This window comes from Chroicocephalus ridibundus, chromosome 29, assembly GCF_963924245.1.
Source record: "Chroicocephalus ridibundus chromosome 29, bChrRid1.1, whole genome shotgun sequence".
In the NCBI taxonomy this organism is placed as follows: Eukaryota; Metazoa; Chordata; class Aves; order Charadriiformes; family Laridae; genus Chroicocephalus; species Chroicocephalus ridibundus.
The window spans coordinates 1,141,558-1,162,661 of record NC_086312.1 but is presented as its reverse complement, the minus strand read 5'-3'; the positions used below and the strand labels follow the sequence as shown (position 1 = coordinate 1,162,661).

General features: G+C 70.2%; 4 protein-coding genes and 1 non-coding gene across 6 annotated transcripts in view; 3 read left to right on the top strand and 2 right to left on the bottom strand.

Annotated features, from left to right (window-relative positions):
* Positions 1 to 4,364, bottom strand: part of LOC134507971 (bestrophin-2-like) — a 4,876-nt gene extending 512 nt beyond the window's left edge. Inside the window, 6 exon segments of the mRNA XM_063318964.1 lie at positions 4 to 100; positions 811 to 856; positions 858 to 1,045; positions 2,993 to 3,087; positions 4,212 to 4,339; positions 4,341 to 4,364. Of these exon segments, the coding sequence (XP_063175034.1) occupies positions 4 to 100; positions 811 to 856; positions 858 to 1,045; positions 2,993 to 3,087; positions 4,212 to 4,339; positions 4,341 to 4,364 (578 nt within the window).
* A 1,335-nt stretch (positions 4,365 to 5,699) lies between these two features.
* On the bottom strand, positions 5,700 to 9,606 carry GET3 (guided entry of tail-anchored proteins factor 3, ATPase). Its single transcript, XM_063318980.1, is given in 8 exon segments — positions 5,700 to 5,887; positions 5,889 to 5,951; positions 6,400 to 6,597; positions 7,918 to 8,025; positions 8,126 to 8,276; positions 8,361 to 8,509; positions 8,584 to 8,731; positions 9,409 to 9,606. Coding segments are annotated over 8 exon segments (1,053 nt in total). The 5' UTR covers positions 9,576 to 9,606; the 3' UTR covers positions 5,700 to 5,818.
* A 183-nt stretch (positions 9,607 to 9,789) lies between these two features.
* Positions 9,790 to 11,136, top strand: TRIR (telomerase RNA component interacting RNase). Its single transcript, XM_063319001.1, has 3 exons — positions 9,790 to 10,059; positions 10,614 to 10,691; positions 10,774 to 11,136. The coding sequence occupies exons 1-3, from the start codon at positions 9,823 to 9,825 to the stop codon at positions 10,879 to 10,881; spliced, it is 423 nt and encodes a 140-aa protein (XP_063175071.1). The 5' UTR covers positions 9,790 to 9,822; the 3' UTR covers positions 10,882 to 11,136.
* Positions 11,137 to 13,416: 2,280 nt separating this feature from the next.
* On the top strand, positions 13,417 to 20,816 carry TNPO2 (transportin 2). Of its 2 annotated transcripts, XM_063319025.1 has the most exons (24): positions 13,417 to 13,532; positions 13,847 to 13,922; positions 14,162 to 14,311; positions 14,395 to 14,501; positions 14,595 to 14,728; positions 15,256 to 15,337; positions 15,440 to 15,562; positions 15,673 to 15,791; positions 15,890 to 15,950; positions 16,212 to 16,377; positions 16,716 to 16,868; positions 16,966 to 17,191; positions 17,444 to 17,615; positions 17,873 to 17,959; positions 18,067 to 18,174; positions 18,275 to 18,433; positions 18,535 to 18,622; positions 18,738 to 18,836; positions 18,940 to 19,035; positions 19,171 to 19,246; positions 19,334 to 19,433; positions 19,729 to 19,803; positions 19,909 to 20,040; positions 20,162 to 20,815. In XM_063319025.1, exons 1-23 carry the CDS (start codon positions 13,434 to 13,436, stop codon positions 20,014 to 20,016), a joined length of 2,664 nt encoding a protein of 887 aa, XP_063175095.1. In that variant the 5' UTR covers positions 13,417 to 13,433; the 3' UTR covers positions 20,017 to 20,040; positions 20,162 to 20,815. The 2 variants fall into 2 exon arrangements, with proteins under 2 accessions (XP_063175095.1, XP_063175096.1); XM_063319026.1 differs by lacking the exon at positions 19,729 to 19,803 and having other exon boundaries at positions 13,423 to 13,532; positions 20,162 to 20,816.
* On the top strand, positions 16,073 to 16,139 carry LOC134508024 (small nucleolar RNA SNORD41). The gene has a single exon (XR_010068965.1). It is a non-coding gene; the product is annotated as a small nucleolar RNA SNORD41 (small nucleolar RNA).
* Positions 20,817 to 21,104: the final 288 nt, after the last annotated feature.

Genomic DNA, 21,104 nt, shown 5'->3' with positions numbered 1-21,104 from the left:
TGCCCCGCCAGCGCCCCGAACCAGGCGCAGGGCACCCAGAACTTGTTGTAGGGCGACCGCAGCCCCTCCAGCCGCCGCCGCTCCTCCCGCGTCAGGAACCCTGCGGGGGGGCGTGGGGTGGGGTGGGGTGATGACGTCACCAGCTGACGTCACACACCCACCCCCCCCAAAGTGATGTCACCCGCCAGACCCATGATGTCAGCGCCCAGCGGCACCGGCACCCAGTGACGTGGGAGCGCCCCGCTGGTGACGTCACAGCGCGGAGGGGTGGGGGAACCTGACGCCATCCCCGTGATGACATCACCGCCCCCCCACATGACGACGTCACTACTCCCCGTGATGACATCACCACCCCCCCGTGATGACATCGCTGCGCCCCCCGTGAGGACATTGCTGTTCCCTGCGATGGCATGGCTGCCCCCGTGGTGACATCAGTGCCCCCTGTGATGACATCAGTGCCCCCTGTGATGACGTCGCTGCTCCCCGTGGTGCCAACGCTACTCCCCGTGATGATGTCGCCACCCCCCCTTGATGACATCGCTGTCCCCTGGGGTGGTGTGGCTGCCCCCACGATGACATCGCCCGCTCCCCGTTGACGACGTCACTCCGCCCCGCAATGACATCGCCACCCCCCGCGATGACATCGCCGCCCCTCTCCGTGACGACATCACCACCCGCACCGCGCCGTTGACGCCACCGCCGCGGTGCCACCGCCCGCCCTTGCCCCCGGCGCGATGTCGCCGCGCGTCGTGTCCCCCCCCCCTCCCCGATGACGACGACGATGACGATGACGTCACGGCGGACACCCACCGGCCTGGACGAGGTGGTCGGTGGTGGGGAAGCGCTTGTAGACGGGGGGTGCTGACGGCGCGCAGCACCAGCAGCGCGGCCAGGCCGCCGTAGCGCATCAGGGTGCGGCGCAGGACGCGGCCCCGTGCGTCGGCCCCGTGGACGCTGCCGGCCACCGCCACCATCAGCCCGTCCGGCGCCGGGACGCTGCGGAACTGACCCCACCAACGCTCCAGCACCAGCGCCACGTAGAAACCTGCGGGACTGGGATGCGCTGGAGGCGGCGGGGGCGGGGGGGGGCGCTGGGAGCGCTGGGAGAGGGGGCTGGGAGGGAGTTGGGGGGCACTGGGGGCACTGGGGGCACTGGGAGAGGGGTCTGGGAGGGAGTTGGGGGGCACTGGGAACACTGGGAGAGGGGGCTGGGGAGCACTGGGGGCACTGGGAGCACTGGGAGAGGGGTCTGGGAGGGAGTTGGGGGGCACTGGGAACACTGGGAGAGGGGGCTGGGGAGCACTGGGGGCACTGGGGGCACTGGGAGAGGGGTCTGGGGAGGGAGTTGGGGGGCACTGGGAGTACTGGGAGAGGGGGCTGGGGAGCACTGGGGGCACTGGGGGGCACTGGGAGAGGGGTCTGGGAGGGAGTTGGGGGGGCACTGGGAGCACTGGGAGCACTGGGAGAGGGGGCTGGGGAGCACTAGGGGCACTGGGAGCACTGGGAGAGGGGTCTGGGAGGGAGTTGGGGGGCACTGGGAGAGGGGGGAGAAGGGGCTGGGGGGAGTTGGGGGGCACTGGGAACACTGGGAGAGGGGGCTGGGAGGGAGTTGGGGGGCACTGGGAACACTGGGAGAGGGGGCTGGGAGGGAGTTGGGGGGCACTGGGGGCACTGGGGGCACTGGGAGAGGGGTCTGGGAGGGAGTTGGGGGGCACTGGGAACACTGGGAGAGGGGGGCTGGGGAGCACTGGGGGCACTGGGGGCACTGGGAGAGGGGTCTGGGAGGAGTTGGGGGGCACTGGGAGCACTGGGAGAGGGGGCTGGGGAGCACTGGGGGCACTGGGGGCACTGGGAGAGGGGTCTGGGAGGGAGTTGGGGGCACTGGGAGAGGGGGCTGGGGAGCACTGGGGGCACTGGGAGCACTGGGAGAGGGGGGAGAGGGGGCTGGGGGGAGTGGGAGCACTGGGAGAGGGGCCTGGGAGGGAGTTGGGGGGCACTGGGAGAGGGGGGAGAAGGGGCTGGGGGGAGTTGGGGGGCACTGGGGGCACTGGGAGTGGGTCTGGGGAGCACTGGGGGCACTGGGAGCACTGGGAGAGGGGGGAGAGGGGGCTGGGGGCAGTTGGGGGGCACTGGGGGCACTGGGAGCACTGGGAGAGGGGGGAGAGGGGGCTGGGGGGAGTGGGAGCACTGGGAGAGGGGGCTGGGAGGAGTTGGGGGGCACTGGGGACACTGGGAGAGGGTCTGGGGAGCACTGGGAGTACTGGGAGAGGGGGGGAGAGGGGGCTGGGGGGAGTGGGAGCACTGGGAGAGGGGGCTGGGAGGGAGTTGTGGGCACTGGGGACACTGGGAGAGGGGTCTGGGGAGCACTGGGAGTACTGGGAGAGGGGGGAGAAGGGGGCTGGGGGGAGTGGGAGCACTGGGAGAGGGGGCTGGGAGGGAGTTGGGGGGCCCTGGGGGCACGGGGGGAGGGTGGGAAAGGGGGGCAGGGGGGAGTTGGGGGGTCACTGGGAGCCCTGGGAGGGGGCATCGGGGGGAGTTAGGGGCACTGGGGGCACGGAGAGAGGGGGGGAGAGGGGGCTGGGGCAGTTGGGGGGCACTGGGGGCACTGGGAGGGGGCATCGGGGGGAGTTAGGGGGCACTGGGGGCACCAGGAGTGCTGGGAGAGGGGGCTGGGGAGCACTGGAGGGCACTGGGAGGGAGCACTGGGGGCGCTGGGGACACTGGGGAGGGGACTGGTGGGGCTGGGGGTGGGGGGCCGGGGGGAGTCTGGGGTCCGTGAGGGCTGTTGGGGGTCCCGGGGGGGGTCCCGGGGGGGGTCGCGGGGCTCTCACCGAGGACGAAGGAGACGGGGATGAGGTTGGAGGGTCTGGGGAGGATCCTGGGGGGGGGGGGTCTCAGGGAGTCCGGGGGGGTTCTGGGGGGGGGGGGGGGGTGTCCCAGAGGGGTCCGGGGGTCGCGGGGGGGTCCCGGGGGGGGGTCGCGGGGCTCTCACCGAGGACGAAGGAGACGGGGATGAGGTTGGCCGACTTGTCGCAGTAAAGCACCAGCTTCTCGAAGAGCCGCTTCTGCGTCTCCGACAGCAGGAACCTGGGGGGGGGACACACACGACACACCGAGGGGGGGTGTCACCGTCCCCTGTCATCTGTGTCCCCCCCCCCCGTGTCCCCGTGCACCCCCTCCGTGTCCCCATTCCCCTGCACCCCCCCCCGCCGTGTCCCCACATCTCCTCGTGTCCCCCCGTGTGTCCCCCCCCCCCCACGCCCCCCCCTTACGTCTCCATGTCCCCGTGACCTCCCTGTTCCCCCCCGCGTCACCCCATGTCCCCTCCGTGTCCCTGCACCCCCCTCATGTCCACCTTGTCCCCATGCCCCCCCCCGTCCCCATGCGCCCCCCTGTCCCCATACCCGCCATGTCCCCGCCTGCCCCCGTGCCCCCCCCTGTGCCCCCTCCGTGTCCCCATGCCCCCCCGTCCCCGTGTCCGCTCATGTCCCCATGTCCCCCCCCGCCCCTCCGCGTCCCCCATGTCCTCATGCCCCCCATCCCCGTGTGCCCCCCTGTCCCCACACCCCCCCCATGGCCCCCCATGCTCTCCATGTCCCCCCCCACGCCCCCGTGTCCCTCCTTGTCCCCGTATCCCCATGCCCCCCCATGTCCCCCTGTCTCCCCGTTCCCCCCCCATGTCCCCGTGCCCCCCCCGTCCCTGTGCCCCCCCTCATTTTCCCCCATGTCCCCATACCCGCCATGTCCCCCCTACGTTCCTGTGTCCCTCCCTGTCCCCATGTCCCCCCCACGTCCCCGTGCCCCCCCCGTCCCTGTGCCCCCCCATTTCCCCCTCCATGTCCCCCCCATGCTCCCCATGCCCCGCCACGTTCCTGCGTCCCTCCCTGTCCCCATGTCCCCATTCCCCTCCGTGCCCCCGTTCCCCACCATGTCCCCATGCCCCGCTGTGTCCCCCGTGCCCCCCCACATCCCTGTGCCCCCATTTCCCCCTCCATGCCCCTCCATGTCCCCCCATGTCCCCATGCCCCCCCCATTTCCCCCTCCAAGCCCCTCCACGTCCCCCATGTCCCCGTGCCCCCCCACATCCCCATGCCCCCCCCGTCCCTGTGCCCCCCCATTTCCCCCTCCATGCCCCCTCCCCCTGCTCCCCATGTCCCCCCCCCCCGTTCCCATGTCCCTCCCTGTGCCCCCCCCGTGGCCCCCCCCCGCACCGGTAGGCCAGGCTGAGCCCCAGGTAGGCGGCGAGGAAGAGGAGCAGCTCCCGGTAGAGCAGTTTGTAGATGCTCCCGCGCCAGAGCAGCAGCAGCTGCGAGAACCCCCCGAAGCGCGCGGTGGCCACCCCGCGAGGTGTAGGTCACCGTCATCGCGGCCGCGGGGACACCCTGGGGACAGCGACACCCTGGGACACACACACACACACACACACCCCCCCACACACCTTGGGGGGGGGGGGGGGTGTCACCGATGCGATAGCCGAGGGGGGGCACCCGCACCCTGGGGACACAAAATGGGACTCTGGGGACACCAAAACCCTGGGCGACCCCCTGGGGACAGTGAAACGGGACCCCCGGGGACACTAAAACCTTGGGGGGGGGGTCACCAAACCAAATCCTTGGGGGGGGGGGGGGCACCCACACCCTGGGTACAGCAAAATGGGGACCTGGGGACCCCGAAACCGTGGGGAAACGCTGGGGACAGTGAAAGGGGGACAGTGGGGACACCCAAACCCTGGGGACACGCCACAGGGCACCGCCCACCCCCCCCCAGGCTGGGCAGGGACCCCACCCCCCACCCCCCAATACCTCCCGTCCCCCCCCCTCACCTGTGGGAGACCCGAGTGTGGGGTGGCCACCGTCGGTCTGGGGCCACCGTCCCCGTCCCGGGGCCTTAAATACCGTCCGGGGGCTGGCCCTGCCCCAGGGCTTGGGGGGGGACGACACACAAACGGGTCCCCTGGGGGGGGTGGGGACGCCGGACGCCTGGGTTCTTCCCCCGGAGCCCCCCCAGGGAGTGGCAGCTCTGGTCTGGCAGGTCCTGACCCCCCCCCCCCCCCCCCCCAACCACCACCACAACCCCCCCGGGAGGGGAAACTGAGTCAGAGTTGGGTTGGGGGGGGGGGGGGGTGTTTGGTGGCCCTGTGTGTCCCCCTCCCGACCCCCCAGGGCTGTCCTGGCTCCGTCCCCCGCGGCCTCGTGCCAGCAGCGGGGTCGCAGGGACAGATCGCAGCGGGACGTGGGACACGGAAGCCGGCGGGGGGGGGGGGGGGGGGCCACCGCCACGCAACCCCCCCCCCCCCCCAAAATGCTGGAAGCCGGCGGGGGGCCCCCTCCCCGTGCCCCGTTAATCCGCCCCGAGCGCTAATGAGGGTCCCCGCGTCCCACCGGGCCCGGCGCCAGCGGCGCTGACGTCACCCCCCCGGTGACAAGCCGAGCCCCACGCCACACACCACCCCCCCCCCACTCCCCGGGGAACCCAGGTGTCCGGGCCCCCCCCCCCCCCCCTCCAAAAAACCCACCAGCCGCCCTCTCCGCTTCCCAAATTTATTATTTACACAAGGTCCCCCGGGGGGTCCCCGTCTCTGTCCCCCCACCCCACCCCAGCCCGGAGCGGGGGGACACACAGGGAGGGAGGGGGAACACAGAGCAGCCCCCCCAGGGGGGGGCCGCGGTGCTGGTTGGCTGCAGCCTGGAGGTGGGGGCTGCGTGCTGGGGGGGGCCGGGGGGTGGGCAGAGCCGTCCTGCCCCTCCCTGTGGGGGGGGAGAATAAATATCGGCTGCCCCCCACCCCCCCTGGGGGGGTTTTGGGGGCGGGGGGGGGGCTATTTGGGGCTGGGGGGCTGGTAGGGGTCCAGCAGGAGGGAGGAGAAGGTGTTGACTTTGTCGGCCCCCCCGCACCTCGTGGGGCAGCAGCGGCAGCTTCACGATGTGGAAATCCTCGTACAGGTCCTCCATCTGCAGGCGGGGGAGGGGGGGGGGACAGGGAAACGGGCGTCCGTGACCCCCCCCCAAAAAACCCCAACACTCCCCCAAACCCCACCGCAACCCCCCCAAGTCCTCGAGCCATCCAGGCTCCCCAAATTCCACCTCCCCCAAGACCCCCTCCCTTCCCAGAGCCCAGCTTTGGGCTCCCCAGATGCTAAAACTCCCCCCCCCCCCCACCCCCCTCTTAGGGACCCCAACCCACCCCCCCAGCGTGTGTCCCCCCCCCCCAACCCCAATGCACCCCCCCGCCAAGTCCTCGGGGCATCCGGGCATCCAGGCTCCCCGAATTCCACCCTGAGACCCCCTGTCCTTCCAGAGCCAACTCCAGGCTCCTCGGATGCTAAAACTCCCCCCGACCCCCTCTCAGGGTCCCCAAACTCGCCCCCCCCACCCCCGGAATCCCCCCCCCCGCGGGTACCTGGTCGAGGTACTTGGCCTGGATCTTGTGCCGGGCCTCGCACATCTTGCAGGGCCGCTGGGGGTCGGGGAAGACGAGCTGGTTGACCACGATGTTGTGGGTGTCGATGCGGCACTTGGCCAGCTCCTGGATGAGCCGCTCCGTCTCGTAGAGCGAGAGGAACTCGGCGATGCACACGCAGATGAACGTCGTCTGCTCCTGCCGCGTCCCCCCCCCGCCCCGGCCCCGGCCCCCACAGGGCGCTCAGTGACACGGTGACACCGTGCTGCGTCCCCTTGCGTGACTCCAGACACGGATTGTGTGTCCCCCCCCCCATCCCCGCTCCTCGCCAGGGGTCCCTGCCCGGCCCCGCGGCGGAGGGTTCCCCGCAGGAATGTGCACGGACCGGCTTGGCCACGTCCCTGTCCCCCTCCCGGTGTCCCCGACCCCCTCCTGTCATCCCCACTCCCCTCTTTGGCATCCCCTGTCCCCCTCCCGGTGTCCCCGACCCCCTCCCGGCATCCCCACTCCCCTCCTCGGCATCCCCTGTCCCCCTCCCGGTGTCCCCGACCCCCTCCTGGCATCCCCACTCCCCTCCTCGGCATCCCCTGTCCCCCTCCCGGTGTCCCCGACCCCCTCCCGGCATCCCCACTCCCCTCAGCAGCGTCCCTGTGCCTTTCCCAGTGTCCCTGTAGCTCTCCTGGCATACACTGTCCCCCTTCCTGGAGTCCCTGTGCCTTTCCCAGTGTCCCCATTCCCCTCCTGGCATGCCCTGTCCCCCTCCCGGTGTCCCCGTCCCCCTCCCGGCATCCCCACTCCCCTCAGCAACGTCCCTGTGCCTTTCCCAGTGTCCCTGTTCCCCTCCTGGCATGCCCTGTCCCCCTCCCGGTGTCCCCGTCCCCCTCCCGGCATCCCCACTCCCCTCAGCAACGTCCCTATCCTTTCCCAGTGTCCCTGTCCCCCTCCCGGCATATGCTGTGCCCCTTCCCAGAGTCCCTGTCCCTTTCCCAGTGTCCCCATTCCCCTCCTGGCATCCGCACTCCCCTCCTTGGCATCCCTGTCCCCCTCCCTGTCCCAGTCCCAGCGTCCCTGACCCCTTCCCAGTGTTTCTGTCCCCCTCCCTGCTGTCTTTGTCCCCCTCCTGGCATCCCCACTCCCTTCCTGGCATCCCTGCTCCCCTCCTCGGCGTCCCCTGTCCCCCTCCCAGCATCCCCACTCCCCTCCTTCGCATCCCTGTCCCCCTCCCTGTCCCCATCCCAGCGTCCCTGACCCCTTCCCAGTGTCCCCGTCCCCCTCTTTGGATCCCTATTCCCCTCTTTGGCAACCCCTCTCCCCCTCCTGGCATCCCCACTCCCCTCCTTTGCATCCCCTGTACCCCCTTTCTGGCGTCCCCGTCCCACTCCCCGTGTCCCTGACCCTTTCCCAGTGCCCTCGTCTTCCCCCCAGCATCCACACTCCCCTCCTCGGCACCCCTGTCCCTCTCCCGGTGTCCCCGCACCCCCCACAGGAGCGCCCCCCCTGCCCCACTGGTGGCCTTACCGGGTCCTTGAACTGCTCGCTGACGGAGCGGATGACGGGCAGCGTCTCCTCCAGCTTGGAGGCCAGTTGGTCGGCATTCATGTCCCCCAGCCCCAGCATGTTGCACATCTGTGGGAGGCGGCGGCGGTGAGACTGACCCCCCCCCAAGGCCACGGACACCGTGTCCCCTCCCCGGGGGTTCCGTCCCCGCGGCTCCCCCCGTCCTCACCTGGGAGATGAAGGGGCTGATCTGGTTTTTGATCTGCATGAGGCGGCCCAGGCCCCGCTCCACGATGGTGGGGAAGTTGAGCAGCCGCAGCGTGTGGCCGGTGGGCGCCGTGTCAAAGACCACCACCGAGAAATTCATGCCCTTCACCAGCCTGCGGGGCCGGCGGGGAAGGGGGGTGTCAGCGGGGCCACAACCCCCCGGCTCAGCCCCCCCGGCCCCATAAAGCCCCGCTCACCTCATCACCTCGGCGTAGCTCATGGCCTCATCGATGCCGGGGAAGGCGCTCATGGCCTCCTGCATCATCTTCTTGCCCATGCTCAGCATGTTGTCCTCCTCAAAGAACTCGTCGGGCAGCTCCGCCACCCCCAGGCTGGGGTCGATCTCCTGCCGGCGTCGGGAGGGTGAGGGGGGGCCGTGGATGGTGGAGGGCCGGGCTCCCGGGTCCCTCCCGGACTCACCATGGCGAAGAGATTGTCGTAGCCCTTGACTTTGGTGGGGACCTTGGAGAACTTCTGGTCGAAGGCGTCGGAGATGTTGTGCGCGGGGTCGGTGGAGATGATGAGGACACTCTCCCGCACCTTGGAAAGCTGCACGGCCAGGCTGCAGCTGGGGGGACAGTGGTGACGGCGGGGGGGCTGCTGCCGGCGGGGGGTCCCGGTGGCCTCCCTGAGTGGGAAAACTGCCCCCCACCGCCCCTCGCGCGGGAGTGGCCCCACGGGGGACTGGTTCTCCCCCGTTCCTCCATCCTGAGGAGCTCCAGCCCAATTCCCCCCATCAGGGTGGTCTGGTTTGGTTCCCCTGCCCCAGGGTGGCCAGATCCTGATGACCCCCGGGGGATCGATCGCGGCCCAACCACCCCTGGGGGCCAGGTCCTGGACTGATCCCCCCTAGCCTGGCCCCACTGCCCCCGGGGGCCCGATCCCTCATCCTGGCCTGACCCCCCCCCCGCCCCCCCCGAGGGCCCAAACCCAGCCCAAGCCCCCCTGGCCTGGCCCAATCCCTCCCGGCGGCTCGATCCCCCTTGGGGACCCGATCCTCCAGCCCACCCTGATCTCCCCTGGGTACCTGAGCCCGGCCCGATCCCCCCTCCCACCTCGATCCCCCCCGGGGGCCCGATCCCGGCCCGATTCCCCCGGCCTGGCCCGATCCCCCCCGGGGGGCCGATCCCGGCCCCATCCCGGCCCATTCCAGCCCGATTCCCCCCGAGTCCCCCCGGTGCCCCGATTCCCCCCCAGGGGCCCGATTCCGTCCCGCCCGCCGCCGGGTGCCCGGCCCGGCCGCACCTGCAGGTGGTCTTGCCGACGCCGCCCTTCCCGCCCACGAAGATCCACTTGAGACTCCGCTGCTCGATGATGTTCGCCAGCGTCGGCTCCAGCGGCTCCACGTCGGGCGCGTCCTCGAACTCCTCCGCCTCCGGCCCCCACCCGCCCGCCGCCGCCGCCGCCGCCATCTTCCCCCGCGCCGCGGCGCCGCCGGCCCGCCCGCCCCCTGATTGGCCGCCGCTCCGCCGCGCCGCCCCGCCCCCTGCGGCCGATTGGCCGCCGCGCCTGCCCATCCGGCGGGGGGCGGGGACGGCGCGGCGAGCGCCCCGAGCGTTGCCAGGCAACACCGCCCCGACGGCCGTCGCGCTGACGTCATCTCCCAGCGCCGCGCGTTTCCCGGCGTCCCCCGCGCCCGCGGCGTTCGCGGCGGACAAGATGGAGGCGCACGGCGAGGAGGGGGAGGCCCCATCGCCGCCGCCCGGGCCCGGCGGCGGCGTGAACGTTTTCGCCAACGACGGCAGCTTCCTGGAGCTCTTCAAGCGGAAGATGGAGGCGGAGCAGCAGCGGGAGCGCGAAGCGGCGGCGGCGGCCGCCGAGGCCCCCGGCGGCGCCGGGCCCGGCCCGCACCGCCCCTCCGACGGCTCGAAGAGGAGCGGCGGCGCCCTCAGCTTCGTAAGGACGCGGGGCCCGCGGCCTCCTCCCGTCCCCCCGCCCTGGGGCTGGCTCCGGGGTTGGCGGCGGCGGCGGCTCCCTCCCGGCAGCGGTCGCTTCCTCCGGGAGGGCTTCCCCGGGCGCGGGTGCGGGCCCCGGTTTTACCGGCGGCGCTTCCCGGGAGCCGGGGCGGGGAGCTGGAGCTCCGCGGGCACCTGCGACCGTCAAAGCGGGGGGCAGCTGCCGGGGGGGCCGCGCTGCCGCTGGGTGGAGCGGTCCTGGGGCTGCCGTGGGTTTTGTGCCGCCTCTTAAACCGCGTCAAACAGCACCAAAATCCGCCGGGGAACCGGGGCGGCTTCGGCTGCTCCCCCCGAGGGGGGACGTCACCCGCTGCCCTCGGGGGTGGCGGCGGCCGCCGGCTCCCCCCAGGCCGGAGCAGGGTCCTGCCCGCCGGGATGGACGGACGGACGGACACCGGCCGGGGTCTGACGGCCGTCCCTCCTGTTCCCGTTGTGCAGGGGGCCGCGCTGTCCCCCGGGCGCGCGTAACGGTGGCAGTTCTGTCCCTTCCCCCAGGTGGGCAGGCGGCGAGGGGGGAACAAGCTGGCCCTGAAGACGGGAGTGGTGGCCAAGAAGCAAAAGACGGACGAGGAGGTGGGTGTCCCAGGACCCCCGACCCCTCCCGGGGGGGGGAGTTCCGCGCCCACCGTCCTCATTTCCCCTCGTTTCCTCGCAGGTTTTGACGAGTAAAGGCGACGCCTGGGCCAAGTACATGGCAGAAGTGAAAAAGTACAAGGCGCATCAGTGCAGCGACGACGACAAAACCCGGCCCCTGGTGAAATAGTGCCCGGACTCGCCCCTGTATATACTTATTTAAGGGCGGGGGAGGCGGCGGCCCCCACCCCTTTTATATCTATAAATACCCACTGCGCGCCCGGGGCTGACGCTCCCGCCGGGACCCGCCGGCAACCAGGACTTGATGCCGGCTGGCCACGAACCGCCGCTGCTCACCGGGCCCTACCGCCGCTCCTCCCCCCGACCGGCCCCCCCGGGGGGGGTGGTGTTGTTTTTGGGGTAGAAAGCAGAGAAATGGGGAGGGGAGCGGGGGTTGGGGGGAGGAGGGGGGGGGGGTCGTCGCTGTCGCAGCATTAAAGACCTCGGAGATTTCGGAGCTGCTGAGCAAATTGTGGGTGTTTTTGGGGAGGGGGCTGCCCCCCCCCCCCCTCCGTGGTATCAGGGGTTTGGGGGTCTCCTGGTGTTTGGGGGGAGATGCTGAGACCCCCCCGTCCCTGTTGTCACCTGCTGGGGGGGTACAACCCCCCACCCCCAGCCACGACACCATCTGACTCCGAGTCTTCCAGCCTTCAACCCTTTATTTCTCAGCCCCCCAGCCATGGATTTGCACCAGTTTGGGGGATTTTTTTCCACAAAAAGCTGGGGCGGAAGGTGGCTGTGCCTCGGGGGGGCACCCACAACCTGCCCCCCACACCCCCCTCCCCGAGGGGCCTGGGGGGAGGACAGGGGGCTCTGGGCAGGGCTGGGCCCTCGAGGGCCTGACTCCAGCAGAGGGCCCCGACAGGTTTGGGGGTCCCAGTTCCTCCCAGTTTCCTCCCCCTCCGTGCAATGTGGTCACCCCAGTTCCCCCTCCCAGTCCTCCCAGCACACCCTGAACCCTGTCCCAGCGCTACCAGTCCCCCCAGCGCATGCTGATTTCTTCCCTGTTCTCCTTCCCGGTGCCCCCTTATCCCCTTCCCAGTGCACCAATTCCCCCCCCAGTCCCTCCAGCACACCCTGAGCCTGCTCCCAGTGCACCCTGATCCCCTTCCCAGTCTTCCCAGTGCACCAGATCCCCCCCCATTCCCCCTCCCAGTCCCCTCCAGTGCACCCTGATCCCTCTCCCAGTCCCCCCAGTGCCTGCTGAACCCCCTCCCGGTGTCCCCCCATCCTCTCCCAGTCCTCCCAGTGTCTCTGATCCGTCTCCCAGTGGCCCCGATCTCTCTCCTAGTGCTCCCCGTTCCTGCCTCCCAGTGCTTCCAGTCCCCCCTGAACCCCCTCCCAGTGTTCCCAGTGCCCCCCAATCCCTCTCCCAGTCCTCCCAGTGACCCTGTTCCTCCTCCCAGTGACCCCGATCTCTCTCCTGGTACCCCCCCTTTCCCCCTCCCAGTGCTACCAGTCCCCCCAGTGCCCCCCGGATTCCCTCTCCCAGTGTTTTCCCCCCTTGTGTGTCCGTCCCCCCCCCAAAGTAGTACGGCCCGCGCCGCGGTGCACGCCGGGAGATGTAGTCCGCCTCTCGCGGGGAGGACTCCGCGCATGCGCGCGGGCGCCCCCGCCCCTTCCCCCTCCTCACCACCACCACGTGGCCCCGCCCCCGGCCCACGTGAGGCGGTGCCGTCCTTCCCGCGCGCTCACGTGGGTGCGCGCGGCGGGGCGGACGGTGGCCGGCGGGGGTCAGCGCCCGCGTGCCGCGCTCGCGCCTCCGGGCAGCGCCGGTGCCCCGAGACCCCCCCCCCCTCCCACCCCCCCCCCTCCCGGCCGGTCCCGACCCCCCCGGGACCCCCCCCCCTCCACCGGCAGGTACCGGCCCGGCGGGAGCGCGGGGGCGGCGGGGAAGCGGCGCGGGGCCTGGCGAGCGGGGGAGGCCCGGCGGGAGCGGGTTGAGGGGGCGCGGAGGAGGCCCGGGGGGAATTGAGGGGCGGGGGGCGGGGCGGAATTCGGGGTTCGGAGAGGGGGGGGTAACGGGGCCGTGCGGCGGGAGGGGGGAGCCGGGGGCGAGACGATCAAACCGGGAGGGAGGGGGCAAACGGGTGTGCGGGGAGGGGGGGGGAGCACGTTGGGGAGGGGGGGGCTGGCATGGCCGGGGGCGTTTGTAGCCCATGGCGGGGAGTTTATAGCCCCGGGCGCGGGGGGGGGGGAGGTTCGTTTATAGCCTTAGGGGGGCGTTTATAGCTTCGCGGGAAAGTTTATAGCCCTGGAGGGGGGTGATAGATCTGCCCCCCCCCCCCCCCCGACCCCCTCCGCCTTTAACGGGGCATCCTCGTCCCCACGTGTGTCCCCGCCCCGAGACCGCGTGGACGGGCCCCGCTGCACCCCCGGCCGCCGTCGTGGGGGGGGGGGGGAGGGCGGAAGGGATGGTGAGCCCCCCCCCCACCCCCCCCCCCCCCCCCGGGAACAGCGCATCATCCCGGGGGCGTCCCCGCCGCCCCCCTCCTCGCCCCGGCTCCTGCTTGCGGCCGGTGCTGCCGGTTGATCCCGGTCCCGCTTCCCTCCCCGTCCCCCCCCCCCCCCCCAACCCCAGCCTTCCCGCGGGGATCTGGGGTCTGCGCTGCCCCCCCCAACCCGGCCGCTGACCCCCCCCCCCGCCCCCCTCAGGACCCCCCCCCCCCCCCCGCCGCCACCATGGACTGGCAGCCGGACGAGCAGGGCCTGCAGCAGGTCCTGCAGCTGCTGAAGGACTCGCAGTCGCCCAACACGGCCACCCAGCGCGTCGTGCAGGACGTATCCTGATGGAAAAAGTGGGGGGGGGGGGGGGGGGGGCCGGGACCCCCGTGGGGGGAGGGGGGGGACACAGCACACCCACCATCCCCTTTGAGGGGAAACCGGGGGATTTCTGCGTTAACGGGGTCAGCAGCTGCGGGAAATGGGGACGGATCGAGCTCCGGAGGAGCCGGGCTTGGGGAATGGGGGGTGGGGGGTGGGGGTTTGGCCATGGTAATCTGGGGCAGTGTGCCCCCTCCACGTCACCGTCCCCGTGTCCCCGTCCTTGTCCCCGTGTCCGTCTCCTCATCCCCGTCCTTAACCGCCCGGGGCAGAAGCTGAAGCAGCTGAACCAATTCCCCGACTTCAACAACTACCTGATCTTCGTGCTGACGCGGCTCAAGTCCGAGGGTGGGTTCGGGGTCTCCTGGGTCCCGGGGTGGGGGGTGGGGGGGCGGCCGAGGCATTCTGGGGGGTGGCAGGGGCATTTTGGGGGGCGGACGAGGCATTTTAGGGGGTGGCCGAGGCACTTGTGGGGTGGCAGAGGCGGATACAGGAGCTGATCCCACCCGTTTCAGGCTCGGGGAGGTGGGAGCGGAGGGGATACGTGTTTCGGCCCCCCCTTAACGACTCTTTCCATACCCCCCCAGATGAGCCGACGCGGTCGCTCAGTGGCCTGATCCTGAAGAACAACGTCAAGGCTCATTACCAGAGCTTCCCCCAGCCCGTGGCCGAGTTCATCAAGCAGGAGTGTCTCAACAACATCGGGGACGCCTCTTCCCTCATCCGGGCCACCATCGGTGAGACGGGGAGGGGGACCCCCGGCCGGCCCTCCACCCCCTTCCTCCTCTGGCACGCTAACGAACCCCCCCCCGCCCCGCAGGCATCCTCATCACCACCATCGCCTCCAAGGGGGAGCTGCAGATGTGGCCGGAGCTGCTGCCCCAGCTCTGCAACCTGCTCAACTCCGAGGATTACAACACCTGCGAGGTGCGCGGGGACGGGCTGGGGGGAGCCAGGGACGGGGGTGGGGGCGGACGGTGCTGACCCCCCGCCCCCACCCGCCCACCTTCTGGCTCGCAGGGGGCGTTCGGGGCCCTGCAGAAGATCTGCGAGGATTCGTCCGAGCTCCTCGACAGCGACGCGCTCAACCGGCCCCTCAACGTCATGATCCCCAAGTTCCTCCAGTTCTTCAAGCACTGCAGCCCCAAGATCAGGTGCGGCTGCGTTGCCGGGGGGGCGCACGTGTCCCCCCGCAGCCCCACGGAGTGGTCGGGGGGGCCCGGCTGTAGTGGGAATGTTGGGGGTCCTGTGCCCAGAGCCGTTACGTGACCATTTAACGAGGTCTGAGGAGGAAAATGAGCTGGTTTTGTGCCCCCTGCCACTGGTTGTGGGTCACCTCAGGGTCCCCTTGTCCCCATCCTTCCCCCCCGAGGGTGGTCCGGCTACATCCATGCCCCCGTGGGGGTGACGTGAGGGTTTGAGGCCTCCCGCCACGACTGGGCAGCTCTGGCTCAGCCTGTCCCCGTGTCCCCAAATCACCCCATGGGGACCCGGGTCTGTCCCCAAGTTTGGACCGGGGCAGGAGAACGTTCCAGCCCACGAGTTAACTCTCACGAGTTCATTCAGGGCCATGGGCTTGTAGAGGGGCAGGGGGCTGGGCTGACCCCCCCTTCGTTAGCTAACGAGCCTACTGGATGACACCCCCTGCCATGGTCTTTCTTCCCCCCCCCTCCCCACCCAGGTCCCACGCCATCGCCTGCGTCAACCAGTTCATCATGGACCGGGCTCAGGCGCTGATGGAGAACATCGACACCTTCATCGAGGTGAGCGGCCGGGTGGGGGGAAACCCCCCTGGAGCCCCCGCCGAGGGCGGATGGAGAGGCGAATGGGCTCCTGTATGTGTGTGTGTCCCCCCCCCTGCCCAGCACCTCTTCGCTCTGGCGGTGGACGAGGACCCCGAGGTGCGGAAGAACGTCTGCCGGGCGCTGGTGATGCTGCTGGAGGTCCGCATCGACCGCCTCATCCCCCACATGCACAGCATCATCCAGGTGGGACCTTGGGGACGGGCAATGGGGGGGGTCACGGGATCGCCACCCCCACCCCCCCCGGGCGGGCAAACTGTGGGGCTGACGTGCCCCCCCACCGCCCTCTCCCGCAGTACATGCTGCAGCGGACGCAGGACAGCGATGAGAACGTGGCGCTGGAGGCCTGCGAGTTCTGGCTGACGCTGGCCGAGCAGCCCATCTGCAAGGAGGTGCTGACCTCCCACCTGGTGCAGTGAGTGCTCGGGGCGGCCCCTTCTCGTCCCCCGGCCCCCCCCGGACCCCCCCCCTGCCCCGCCAGATCCCTCAGTTTCCCCTTTTTGCTCCCTACAGGCTCATCCCCATCCTGGTGAACGGCATGAAGTACTCGGAGATCGACATCATCCTGCTCAAGGTACGAGGCGTGGGGGTGAGGACGCGAGAGCCCCCGGCTCCCTGTCCCTTCTCCAGCTCCGTGGGGCTGGTACTGGTTAAACTGGAGGCACTGGGGCGAGGCAGGAGCTGCCCCGAGACCTCCCGGACGTGATGACAGATCTGGAGCTGATGCCGGTGATGGCTGTTGTGTTCGTACTGTCTGATCCGGGGGGGTGGGGTGTCCCCGGGACGGGCGGTTGGGTGTCCCCGTGGTGTGACGCGATGTCCCCTGTCCCCGCAGGGTGACGTGGAGGAGGACGAGGCCATTCCCGACAGCGAGCAGGACATCAAGCCCCGCTTCCACAAGTCCCGCACGGTGACGCTGCAGCATGAGGAGGAGCGGCCGCAGGACCCCGATGACGTGGAGGACGAGGATGACGATGACACGCTCTCGGACTGGAACCTGAGTATGTTGCGGGTTTGGTGAACCCCGGGGGGGTCCGGGGGTTAATTAAAGCCCAAGGGAGGTGAGATGGTGCCTGTTCCCAAGTTTGGGCTCCTGCGCTGAACCCTGGGGGATCTGGGGGTTAATTAAACCCTGAGGGAGGTGAGATGGTGCCTGTTCCCGCGTCTGGGCTCCTGCGGTGAATCCTGGGGTGAATTAAACCCTGAGGCAGGTGAGATGGTGCCTGTTCCCGCGTCTGGGCTCCTGCGGTGAGTCCCGGGGTGAACTAAAGCCCGAGGGAGGTGAGGCGGAGGTTGTTTTGGGGGGGATTAACGCCGTCCCCTCTTGCCTGCCGGGCAGGGAAGTGCTCGGCTGCCGCGCTGGACGTCCTGGCCAACGTTTTCCGGGAAGAGCTGCTCCCCCACCTCCTGCCGCTGCTCAAGGAGCTGCTCTTCCACCCCGAGTGGGTCATCAAGGAGTCAGGCATCCTGGTCCTGGGGGCCATCGCGGAAGGTGGGTGCCGCGTTGCCCGTAAACGAGCCGTCCCCGAGCCACCGCCGGGGGTGTCTGAGCCACCCTGTGTGCCCCCCCCCTCCCCGTCCCCCCTTAGGCTGCATGCAGGGCATGGTGCCCTACCTGCCGGAGCTGATCCCCCACCTCATCCAATGCCTGTCGGACAAGAAGGCGCTGGTGCGCTCCATCGCCTGCTGGACCCTCAGCCGCTACGCCCACTGGGTGGTCAGCCAGCCCCCCGACATGTACCTCAAGCCCCTCATGACCGAGCTGCTCAAGCGCATCCTCGACAGCAACAAGCGGGTGCAGGAGGCGGCGTGCAGGTAGGTGAGGGCTCGGGGGGGGTGGGTGGGGGGGTGATTCGGCCCCCCCCCGCGGTGGTTTGTTGGTTTTTTTTTGGGGGGTGGGATCCGCCGGATCCAAGCGCTTCTCTGGGCGGGATGAAAAAAATCGATGTTTTGAGTCGCTGTGATGATGGCGTATTCGTACTGTCTGACCCAGAGCCGGGGTCCCTGGGGGGCTCAGCCCTTATTCGGGGGGGATGCTGACCCTTTTCCCTCCCCCCGCCACCCCAGCGCCTTCGCCACGCTGGAGGAGGAGGCCTGCACGGAGCTGGTGCCGTACCTCAGCTTCATCCTGGACACGCTGGTCTTCGCCTTCGGCAAGTACCAGCACAAGAACCTGCTGATCCTCTACGACGCCATCGGGACCCTCGCCGACTCCGTGGGGCACCACCTCAACCAGCCGGTACCGTGGGGGGTGTCCCCCGGGTCCCCCCCACCCCTCCTTCCCCGGCGCATCCCTCCCCGTGCCCCAGCCCCGGGACCGGTGATGACAAGTGACAACAGACATTCGAATCCCGAATTGTCAATGTGGATTTCTCCCGTCTGACGGTCCCTGGGCTGAGAGGGGGCAGCCCCGCGCCACCCCCAGTGTCCTCCCCCATGTCCCCCACCCCGTGTCACCACCCCCCCCCAGTGACAGCGTCTGTCCCCGCGGCGCAGGAATACATCCAGAAGCTGATGCCTCCGCTCATCCAGAAGTGGAACGAGCTGAAGGACGAGGACAAGGACCTCTTCCCGCTGCTGGAGGTGAGCCACGGGGCGACGAGGGCGGCGCTGGGCGGGGGGGTCTCCGTCCCCTCGGCCCCCTCCCACCCCCCTGCTGTATGTCCGTCCCCCCCCCCCTCGGCCCGCAGTGCCTGTCCTCGGTGGCCACCGCCCTGCAGAGCGGCTTCTTGCCCTACTGCGAGCCCGTCTACCAGCGCTGCGTCACCCTGGTGCAGAAGACGCTGGCTCAGGCCATGGTGAGCCTCAGCCCCCCCTTCCCCGGGCGCCATGGGGTTGTGACCCCCCCACCGTGGGGCGACTGTGGACCCCCCACTCCGGTCTCCCCGCCCCTCCTAGATGTACAACCAGCACCCCGAGCAGTACGAGGCCCCCGACAAGGACTTCATGATCGTGGCCTTGGACCTGCTGAGCGGTTTGGCCGAGGGTCTGGGCTGCCACGTGGAGCAGCTGGTGGCTCGCAGCAACATCATGACGCTGCTCTTCCAGTGCATGCAGGTGAGGGGAGCCCCCACCCCCCAACCCCGGGACCCCCCCAGCCCCGTCCTGGGGGGGCCACGGGACTCTCCGGTGCTCACCCCCTTGCCCGCTCCCCGCAGGACACCATGCCCGAGGTGCGGCAGAGCTCCTTCGCCCTCCTGGGCGACCTCACCAAGGCCTGTTTCGTGCACGTCAAGCCCTGCATCGGTGGGTGCCGGGGGTCCCTCGGGGTGGGGGGGTGGGGGGCAAAGCTGGGAGGACCCCCAAAAGGACCTGCTGGGGGTGGGGGGACACACCTGCCGCTGACCCTGCCTCCCCCCAGCCGAGTTCATGCCCATCCTGGGCACGAACCTCAACCCCGAGTTCATCTCTGTCTGCAACAACGCGACCTGGGCCATCGGGGAGATCTGTATGCAGATGGGTGAGTGTCCTGGACCCCCCCGTGACCCCTCCCCGCCTCCGGGGGCTCAGCTGAGCCCCCCCCCCCCCACCACCACACCCTGACGCAATCCCCCTCCCGGCAGGGGCGGAGATGCAGCCCTACGTCCAGATGGTCCTCAACAACCTGGTGGAGATCATCAACCGCCCCAACACCCCCAAAACCCTCCTGGAGAACACGGGTGAGGCGCGGGGCGGGGGTGGGGGGGGGGCACAGCGGGACCCCTAGAGACTGGGGGGTTTTGGTGGGGTGGGGGGGGTGTCTGTTTGCTGTGGGAACCACCCCCCCAAATCCCCCCTCCTCCCTTTGCCCGTAGCCATCACCATCGGCCGTCTGGGCTTTGTCTGCCCGCAGGAGGTGGCCCCCATGCTGCAGCAATTCATCCGCCCCTGGTGAGTTTTGGGGGGGGGGCGGGGGGGGCGGGGCAGTGCACGCTGAACCCTAATTAACCCTAATTAACCCTAATTTCCCTCCTCAAGGTGCACGTCCCTCCGTAACATCCGAGACAACGAGGAGAAGGACTCGGCTTTCCGCGGCATCTGCGTGATGATCGGGGTGAACCCCGGAGGGGTTGTGCAGGTACGTGGGGGGGCACCCAGTTTTTTGGGGGGCTGCCCTTAAGCCACGGCCTGGGGGCGGGGGGGGGGGGAAGGTGGGGCTGGCGGTTGCCCCTGAGCCGCGGGGGGAGCGGTCCCCGCTCCCCCCGCGGCTCAGGGGCAGCCGCCAGCCCCCGGAGAGGGACATTTTTGGGGGGGGGGGGGAACTCAACTAAAGCCTGGTTCTACCCAAAATGGGGGGTCCCTGGGACCACCCCCCTATATTGTCCCCTCGTCACCCCCCCCCTTCCATTATTTGCGCCCACCCCCCCCCCCAGGACTTCATATTCTTCTGCGACGCCGTCGCGTCCTGGGTGAGCCCCAAGGACGACCTGCGGGACATGTTCTATAAGGTCAGCGGGGGGGAAAAGAGGGGGGGCAATTGGGGACCCCCACACGCCTTGCTGGGGGGGGCGGGGGGCTCAGCAGACTCCCCCTCCCCCCTTTTTTCCCCCCAGATCCTCCACGGCTTCAAGGACCAGGTGGGCGAGGAGAACTGGCAGCAGTTTTCGGAGCAGTTCCCACCCCTGCTCAAGGACCGGCTGGCGGCGTTTTATGGGGTCTAGGCCAGCCGGAGCCACCGGAATCAGGTCCGGGGCGGGGGGGGGAGCGCAGCCCCCCCAAAAAATGGGGGGGGTGGACAAACGGACACCCACGCTGGACAGACAGACCCCCCCCATGACCTGTTTTCCCCTCTCTCTTCTCCCACAGGTCGGCGCCGGGCGGCCGTCGGGAGGGCGGCTGTGAGCGGGCGGCCCCCGCGCCGTGCCCGGGGGGGTTCGGGGGGGCGGGAAGAGCCGCGGGGGGGCGGTCCACGGCGCGATGATCCCCCCCCAACCCCGTCCCCAGCTCCCCCCATCCACCCCCGAGATCGGTTTTACCCCCCGGGGCCGGGGGGGGAGAAAAGGGGGGGTGGGGGAGGGATTGGGGGTGCGGGGGGGGGTCCGCGGCAGCTGCGGGGGAGGGGGTGGGCCCGCGGCGGGGGGGCGCCCCGAAAGCCGGGGCGGGGGGGAAGCAAAAATCGGGGCAAAAGGGTCCAAAAATGGGGGTGGCCGCAGGGAGGGGTGACACATCCCCGCCCCGTTATTCCACTGTAGGATGTTCCCGTGTCCCCCCCCCTCGCATGGAGCCCCCCCCACCCCCTACCCACGCGCACGTTTATGGAGATAAACCTATAGGAACGTATGGAATCGCCCCGGGCGGGGGGGAGGGGGGGGGCGCGGGGGGGGCCCCGGGTTGGGGGGGGGCGGGGGGCCGGGGGAGGGCCGAGCCGCCGCCGTTGTGCTTCGTCGTGAGCGAGTCGGTGCCACGTTTCTTGTGTTTTTATTTTATTTTTTTTTTTTTTTGTTTTGGTTCTTTTCCCCCGTTTTGTTCCGTTTTTTACCGTTTACAGGGCGGGCGGGGGGTTGGGTTGGGGGGGGGGGGGGCGGGGGGGCCTGGTTGTACCGCGCGCCCCTCGTTCCTGCTCGGTAAAGAGAGTCCGTTGTTGACTGTCCGCCGTCTCGGTGCCGTTTGTTCCCGTCGCGGGGGGGGGGGGCGGGTTGGGGGGGGGGGGGTTGGTTAATGCCCCCCCCCCCCCGCCTCCCGGTATCGCGGCGGCGCCTCCGCTGCCACACGTGGGCCTCTTCCGGCGCCCCTTGATGACGTCGCGGCG

What these genes read in the sequence shown, in the direction of transcription:
- TRIR (XM_063319001.1), top strand. Translation starts at nt 9,823, where the DNA reads ATGGAGGCGCACGGCGAGGAGGGGGAGGCCCCATCGCCGCCGCCCGGG. An exon ending in GCGGCGGCGCCCTCAGCTTC is followed by an intron (nt 10,060 to 10,613) that starts GTAAGGACGCGG and finishes CCCTTCCCCCAG; the next exon opens with GTGGGCAGGCGGCGAGGGGG. An exon ending in AGCAAAAGACGGACGAGGAG is followed by an intron (nt 10,692 to 10,773) that starts GTGGGTGTCCCA and finishes GTTTCCTCGCAG; the next exon opens with GTTTTGACGAGTAAAGGCGA.
- TNPO2 (XM_063319025.1), top strand. Translation starts at nt 13,434, where the DNA reads ATGGACTGGCAGCCGGACGAGCAGGGCCTGCAGCAGGTCCTGCAGCTG. An exon ending in ACCTCTTCCCGCTGCTGGAG is followed by an intron (nt 17,960 to 18,066) that starts GTGAGCCACGGG and finishes CTCGGCCCGCAG; the next exon opens with TGCCTGTCCTCGGTGGCCAC. An exon ending in TGCGGGACATGTTCTATAAG is followed by an intron (nt 19,804 to 19,908) that starts GTCAGCGGGGGG and finishes TTTTCCCCCCAG; the next exon opens with ATCCTCCACGGCTTCAAGGA.